General features: G+C 40.8%; 1 protein-coding gene across 1 annotated transcript; it reads right to left on the bottom strand.

Moving 5' to 3' along the window:
- Positions 1-413: 413 nt before the first annotated feature.
- LOC103698202 (IQ domain-containing protein IQM2-like) lies at positions 414-4,248 on the bottom strand. The gene is made up of 10 exons (XM_026801528.2): positions 4,131-4,248; positions 2,823-3,371; positions 2,617-2,731; positions 2,444-2,509; positions 2,266-2,354; positions 2,060-2,150; positions 1,824-1,970; positions 1,647-1,739; positions 1,462-1,563; positions 414-1,317 (listed from the first exon to the last, which is right to left on the bottom strand). Exons 2-10 carry the CDS (start codon positions 3,281-3,283, stop codon positions 574-576), a joined length of 1,908 nt encoding a protein of 635 aa, XP_026657329.1. The 5' UTR covers positions 3,284-3,371; positions 4,131-4,248; the 3' UTR covers positions 414-573.
- Positions 4,249-7,828: the final 3,580 nt, after the last annotated feature.

Below are 7,828 nucleotides of genomic sequence, written 5' to 3'. Positions count from 1 at the left end.
CTATGTGATTATGGAATTTAAATTCGCCATAACATAAAATCTTTTGTATATATAAAGCGAATGCCTGTGGTTTCAACCCACTCTGGAGCACTCCCAAAATGCGCCTTCTCAGAGTTCAGAGCCTCTTCCTCTTTTAGTCATTTAAACTATCCAACTCTACATGGTTGAAGCTTGAATCTGGATGCTCTCTCCCTCCTAACCCCCTTCTTTTTTCGAGTCGTAAACCTAGATAATGCATACTAACATAAATTTAAACGAGGGGATGTTTCAATTCATCTGTTTTGGTTCACCTTTGCCTTAAACTTATCAAAGAAACGAGGAACCAAAGAATATTCAATGCAGGACTCAGAAGCGACATGGCGCGGTAGTATATCTACACACCAGTGTTCTATCTGTAGCTCCAACTAGCAATGTTAGTTAATGGCGTTGATTTCTATTGATCCACCAAAAATTCATTACAGTTTGAATAACGTATTCCTCTACAAATCTGCAAAACGAATGAATTGAATATTCTCATCTCTATACGTATGAACTCAATCATTGAAAGAATTTCCTCTCCTTTATCTATCACTGCTAGATTTCTGTAGTTGTCGGTGATGATGCTTCTGGCAATTTAGGACAGCGGCCTGTTGCATTCCTGGGCGAAGCAAATCTTGCAGGCCCAGCACTTCTTGGAGATAAGTTCACTTGTTCTAAAGCACGGAGCTGAAGCTCTGATGGATAGTCCCTCACACACCCAATCCGAGGCCCAGCACCTGTGGTCCACTTGCAAGATAACTGCTTTCCCAACTGATATGACTTCATTCCTTTCTTAGAGTTAATCCTCCGAAGAATCAATTCTTGTGGAATAGAAGCATCTTCATCTTCTTCTTGCTCCTCTGCAAATAGATTTTGTTTGCGGAACACGTACTGTTGTTCGGAAGCAGATGAATCTTCAACTGCTTCATCATCTCCATATATATTGATCCCGTTCTGTCCTGTGGTGCAGTTTACTTCCTCGTCAGATTCTTCTTCGCTCTCACCTGGGTCCCTGAACATTATCTGCTTCTGGAGTTTGTGGCACAGATCCAAAATGAGTGATTTTTTGTCTGCCCCAAATCTGAATTCAGCAAGGGAACTTATAACACCCAATCCTCTGGATCTCTTAGATGAATCGAGACTCTCTGTTGCCAAAGCCTTGCCTGTTGTTCTTTCAGAGCCATAAGATGGTTGTGTTGAAGCTTCGGGGTTGGCACAAATATGTTTCTCAGCCAACTTTAGTGAGCGGTTGCTTCTAAGTCTAATCAGGAACTCGTCATCTCCTTCAGTTGGACTCAACTGTATAAAATGGAAACCGAATAATTCAAATCAGTCTTGCTAAAACAATTAAGTTACTTAATAAGAAGTAATCTTTCAAGTCATCAATAAGTTTGAAGTTCAAGGTTTTGAGGATTATATATATGAATATTATAACATGCTAACCTGAACATCATTAAGATCCACATTGTTTTCCATGAGATAGTTCATGAAATCCTGAAAGTTCTCCTCTGTCGGGCGGTAGTGCCCACTATGAGGCCACACAGCCTGCCAAGATAAGATCAGCAAAACACATTAAATGGAGAGTTCTTTATAAATGATGCAAATCATTCTGCTGACCAATCTCTTACCTTCAGAATTCCATTTTCTACAACTAATCTCCCAGCAGCAGATGTAGCTCCTCCAGCAAGAAAACTTGAGTGCTGAAATGTACCTTTTTGCTTCTGCAATGGTAAATGAATTACATCAGGCTAGTTAACATAACAAAAAGATACTGCTTTATAGTTATCTGAGATATCTAAAGTTACCTGACCAACATATAAACTCTTTGATGTGCTTAGAACAAAGATCCACTTGGCATCTTTGGGGCCCTCAGATGTGTCTAGGATTTGCCTGCTTTTCTTGTACATGAACTTCCCATCTTCAACTATTACTTCATAGGCCTCCCTTTCTTTCTGCATGATGAGAATATAAATCAGCTCTATGTTGGACTGGTCCAAATAACTGCTTTTTGTGCATAAAGTTTGTTACGATAGAGGCTTACCGGGCCAAGATATTTGATGCACTGCTGTTGAAGCTTTGACCGAGGGCAATGTTCTCCAAGACTGACCTCCTTCCCATCTCCCACATCCAGCCTGATTATTCCAACCGGTGGTTTTTCTCATGAGGCATACATTGTAACTTTCTATCCTATCATTTATATTTGATGCTTGATTATTAGCATCATGAAAGAGGACTTCACAAGCCTACCAGTAGAAGAAAGGTTGCCTGCTCTCATAGTGAAGCCAACAATCATAGTACAAGTGGAGATTGTGACCATAGCGATGCCGAGGGTCAATCTATTAACAGAATGTAAACAATTTTGTATGCAGCACATGCCAATTTAATGAACAGACAGAAGAAAAAATAGGGTTTTTTCCAGGCCTACCGCCTCGAGCCAATGCTGCAATGCGAGTTTCTGAGCTTTCTCATTCTTTGATAAACCTTTACCAACCTGTGATTTATGAATATGAAAGCTTAAGTTCAGACATCCAATGTAACATAACTTGTAAAAGAGGTCCATAACATGACTGAACTATATATTGTTTTATCACAAAGTACCTTAGCTGCCCTGGTTCTGGCCCTTGACCACCGAGATACGGCTGATTCCGGTTTCTCAATATCAAAGAAAGAGACAGAACTCCGCTTAAGCAATGCAAAATCTAACAATTTCCACCTAAAGCAGGCAGTAGATTAGGAGCTCAAAAATAGCATTAAAAAGGGGCTATAATTTAAACAATGAAAGCAACAACTAGGTAAAGCCATACCAACGCTGCTCTATGAGGACAGCGCAATCAGCAAGCTGTCTTCTCGTCCGAAAGCTTTTGTAGACCTTCTGCAACTTCACTGCAGCCTCATGTTTTGGACCTTCTGCAATCACTGGTGATTCCGGAGCCTGTTCTTGTAAATGACTGAACCTCGACTTTTCAGAACCGATTGATCTCGTGGCATTTTCTTTCTTAGAAGTTGGACTTTTTATTGAGAACTTTGTTTCCAGGTGAAAGGGATCCCTTTCTTTTCTATTAAAGCTCAGAGATCCTTCAAAAATTAACTTCCCAGATCCAAAAGATTCGACAATGGCAGGATGAGAGTCTCGGCCATTGAAGCTGACTGATCGCAAGGTGGATCTCACACTGTCAGCAAAACTGAGAGATCTCATGAAGAGAGCTTCAAATGACTCATCCAAAGCAGCATAATCGGCTCCAGGGCATGAAAATGATATCCCCATGGTGGAACGCAACAGATTGTCTCTGAACCTTCTATACTAGAATTGGCAGGACAATGAACAAGTTACGAGAAAAGTTATAGATCTCCTCCTGTAAAGAGAAGATTGGGATAATTCAAATTGAGTTAGATTCACTCTAACAACAATATAGAGAAAAAATAAACACCAAAATTTGGTACATTTGGGAGAGATAGATGAAAGAAAATAAAAGAAAGTATCGATTTAGCCACATATATAGAAAACCCAGTCCCGAAACTCATTTAAGTAACCCAAGAAACTTCAATAAAAGTCAAGAAGGAAGAGGATAAAGGTAGAAGTATTGTGAAAGCTCATATAAATGTTGGCTTTGAAGAATAGAACTGCATTTAATCATTATCTTGTTTATCCCTTCTATGAACACCAAAGAAAGAGTAATCCGGGCATAAAAGCATATAAATTAGAGCCATAACAAACAAATAACCCCATCCTGATCTTCTACTGCAGTAAGGTAAAAGATCAGAGACAAGACGAGACCCTATTCCATTTAAAACTAAGCAATCCTCGTTTGACAAAAAAAATTGCATGCAACAGTTTCCATTTTCACGCTATGAATCGTGCAAATGAGATTCGAGGAAACCTACGAAATCCAGCCTCATTTAGCAAAAATAACTGAAATCGCCAAACAAAAGGAAAAAGGACACAAAAATGAATCCCTTTTCACAATTATAGAATAACAAAAACCACCAAATGCCCACCCATAATCCAACTGAAAACATGCTTAAAGGCAAAAAAAGAAGAAGAGAGGATTAGAAAAGATCAAACAAAAACAAAAGTTTCAAGAATTCAAAGACAAACATCTTAAACACGACACCTTTGCCTCCCTTGCCTTCAGGATTACGTCAGAGCCAGGCACAGAGAGAGAGGAGATAAAGAGAGAGAAGAAGAGAGAGGATGAACCACTGTGAGAGGAGGGGCAGGAGGAGGACGAGGAAGAGGAGGAGGAGACTAAGAGAAGAGAGAATGCGTGGGGGGGTGAAGAGGAGAGGAGGTTGGTTGGTGGGAGATGGCATGAATCGTTCGGGGCCGGACAAAGAATAGGGTGGTTCTTTAGTTATCTAAAATAAGGGAATAGAGAGAGGGGAGGGTTCTTAGCGAAAAAAAAAGAGAGAGCGGAGGGTAGCACTGGCTAAACTGGGGTGGTCCGTTTAAATAGGAGGTTGGGGAGGGCCAGGGGGACTCTTCGGCGATTCCTAGTTTCGAATCACGCGTTCTCGAGAACCCCATACTGTTTTCAGTTTCTCTCACACGGATTCCTCAAGAAAATGAGGGAGGGAAGACAAAACATATAAAAATCAAAAAAAAAAAGAAAGAAAGAAAAATGCAGAAGAAGAAAGGAAGAAAGTTGCGAGACCTTTTTTTTTGCATTAAAAATAAAAGTATCATACCAAATATTTACAAATACAGCCAAAAGAATCAAAATACAAAATATTTCCGAGAGCACCAGATAACTCCGCCTCACCCACCCATAGATGTCTTTCCAAATAGTCAGCAACAAAAAAAGCCACCCAATCGGCCGCCTCGTTGGCCTCCCGATAAACATGCATCGCCTGAATAGCTAACTTGTCCCGAACCATGGTTCGAATATCTCTCAGTAGCGGGTGGTAATCGCCGATCCCCCCGAAGATCCGCAGAATCCACCCAATGATTGTCGCAGAGTCGTCCTCCAAAAGGACCATCCTGCCTGTAGAGCATGTGGCACATAGCACAAACCAGACCAAGCCGCTCTCAACTCCGCCGCGGGCACCGAAGTATCAAACAACTGACAACCCCAGCAGCAATCATCCTAGAGTCCGGGCCTCTGACCATAAAGCTCGCATTTCCTCTCGCGTCGCCCTGCAAGATGCAACCGTCGAAGTTGATCTTGAGGAAGCTTGAAGATGGGAGCTCCAAGGTGAAAAACACTGTACGGGGCGCTCTACAAGTAGAGGTAGAGCTCCAGATGTTTCGAGGTATCAAAGGTCTATCCGAATAATCCGCCTGAAAGACCTTCACAGCTAGCAGCCTCGTCCTCTCCACCACCACCCCTGGAGGGGGGCAAGACTTCCCGAATGTCCATGCGTTCCTCGCAAGCCATATTTAGTAGGCAGTATAAGTCACCCTTACCGCCTCTAGTCTAGACTACAAGGCATCCGCCGAACGAGAATCTGTAGAAAGGATACCGCATGGCACCAAAACTCTACAGGAAACCCTGATCGCCTCCAGATCCTCCTAGCCCGATGGCACTGGAAAACAGCATGATCAAGAGACTCATCTGTCATACACTTAGGGCACTAGGGGTGGATGACCATGCCCCTCTCAAACAGTAGAAGCCTCGTTGGTAGCCGACCTCAAGCGAACTTTGATGGGGACATAAGAGTCCTTCATCCAGTTGATCCTGAGCCCCCGGATTGGGTCCATTTGAGTTCGAGTCATTTTCTTTTATTACATTATTTGCTTTTGTCTTAGTTAAGTCAATTTGGTTAGTTGTTTTGTTATTAGACTAGTCAATTGGGTTTATGTAATTGGGTCAATTTAGTGGACCAATTTTGGTAAGGGATTAATTGATTAAGAGTCCAAATTTAATCAGTGTCAATTGACTGATTTGATTAATTGATTACTTGATTTGGTCAAGATATAAGATCTATATAAAGACTACCCCTCTCATGTATGAGACAATGGATGATTGAATGAGAAAACCCTAGCCTTCCTCTCGTTCTTTTTCTTCCTCCTCTTCTCTTCTTCTTTCTGCGTCTCTATAACCTCTTCTTCCTTTTCCTCGCTTGTTCTTCCTCCTTCTCCTCTTCCCTTGCAGTGGTTCTACATCACATTGTTTACCTTCAAGGAACCCTTAGTACAGATAAATCAAAGCCTAGGTAGGTTTCTGAATGAAACAAGTCATGGAAGGGTCTTAGTTGAATAAGTCTTGCAAAGACTGATTAATACCTACTCATGCAATTTGGTTGTTTGATGTAGATGGCTCAGCGTATGGAAAATATTTGCAAAAGACAATTAAATTGTATTTCTGGAGATAGAATTGCCGTCTTTAAGATGTAACTATTTGTTCGAACACAATATTGGAGGGCTTTTAAGTCTGGTAAAGTCAAGGTGATCAATCAATTCATTTTATCACCATAATAGTAACAGTCCAAACTTTTTGACCCAATCTTCATCCATTATAATCTCTGCCTGTAAAGTCCATGATTTTGATTTAGGTTTACTTCATGTGTTCTACAAACTTTGCAGTAAGATTTTATTTCCCTGCAACTCATGCCTGATAATCTAATATAAAAAAGAATATCGAAAGAAATAAACTGATCATATAAAGGGTAATCCTTGATATAAAAATGACTTTTCCTTTCTTTAACATTAATTGCAAATTTTTGTCCATATCTATCCATATGCATGCTTTGCCATATTACATAATGTCAACCATTGCATAGTAAGAAGATATTAGCTTTTCATAGAAAAAGAACTACAGTGATCCTTGGTAATCCATTAGGGAGAAAATAAAAATTTCTTCAACCCACTTCCACTTGATTATATGAAAAAATAAAAATATTATTATTTTTTTAAAATGGGTTCAAAGTACTTTATTTTTCTTAAAGATAATTAAAACCATTATACAGGTCTTCTATTTACACAAGTGAGGTCCATTTTTCAAAAAACACATCAAATTCTTCTTTTAATTGGAAAAGGTTACAACTTTTCCTAGATGACCCTGACTAATGAAAATAGTTATGAAAAAGTTTAAAATCCTTCTGGTGCTAATTTCAAGGTCTGCATCAACTTTGCATTTAATCTATCATGTTAGCTAATTTCTTCTAGATTATAATTATGCCCATCAAATTATTACCTTAAAAGGAAGCTTTTTTTTTTTTTTGATTAGCCTGTTTCAAGGCCCAAATATTATCAAAACCTATATTAGTTCGAAGTGATGAACCAGCTGCAGCCTCATAGTATTTGTAGAGAGTTTTGTATGGTGCATGGCATGGCGAAATAGATAATGTAATATCCGGGCCCAGAACCTACTAGGCCCAATAAGAAATGGGCCCAGTTAAAGGTTTGGGCCCAAATTTCACTGTGGGCAGTGCTGTATAATGATTGAAATAAAAAAAAAAAAAATGAAGGGATAAGACCGACAGGGGGGGTTACCGCAACCCCTGCTGGCAGCCGATGCCGGCGCGCCGGAGACAAGGGGGGCGGCGGCCAGTCCCGAAGCATGGTGGAAAGGAGAGGATGGGACTTCTCAGAGGGGGGGGTTTCATCCTCTAAATAATCATTTAAGCCTCTGCCGGCAACCCCAAGTGAGAGACCCCCTAGAGCACTGAACGAGAGAGAGAGGGTTTGCCAAACCTACTTCCGTCGCCGGAGAAGATGCTCGTGGCTTCTTCCAAAAGCTAGGTAAGCCCTCTACCTTCTCTCCTCCTGATTTATTTAGGATAACAAAGAAAGAATGAAAGCAAAGAAGATGAAGGGGGAGGGGGTTACCGTGCGCGGCCAGGGATGTCGCCAACAGCGTGAACGCTGCCG

This window comes from Phoenix dactylifera, unplaced genomic scaffold (genome assembly GCF_009389715.1).
Source record: "Phoenix dactylifera cultivar Barhee BC4 unplaced genomic scaffold, palm_55x_up_171113_PBpolish2nd_filt_p 002034F, whole genome shotgun sequence".
NCBI classification, from domain to species: domain Eukaryota; kingdom Viridiplantae; phylum Streptophyta; class Magnoliopsida; order Arecales; family Arecaceae; genus Phoenix; species Phoenix dactylifera.
This window is presented reverse-complemented; position numbering and strand designations above follow the sequence as displayed.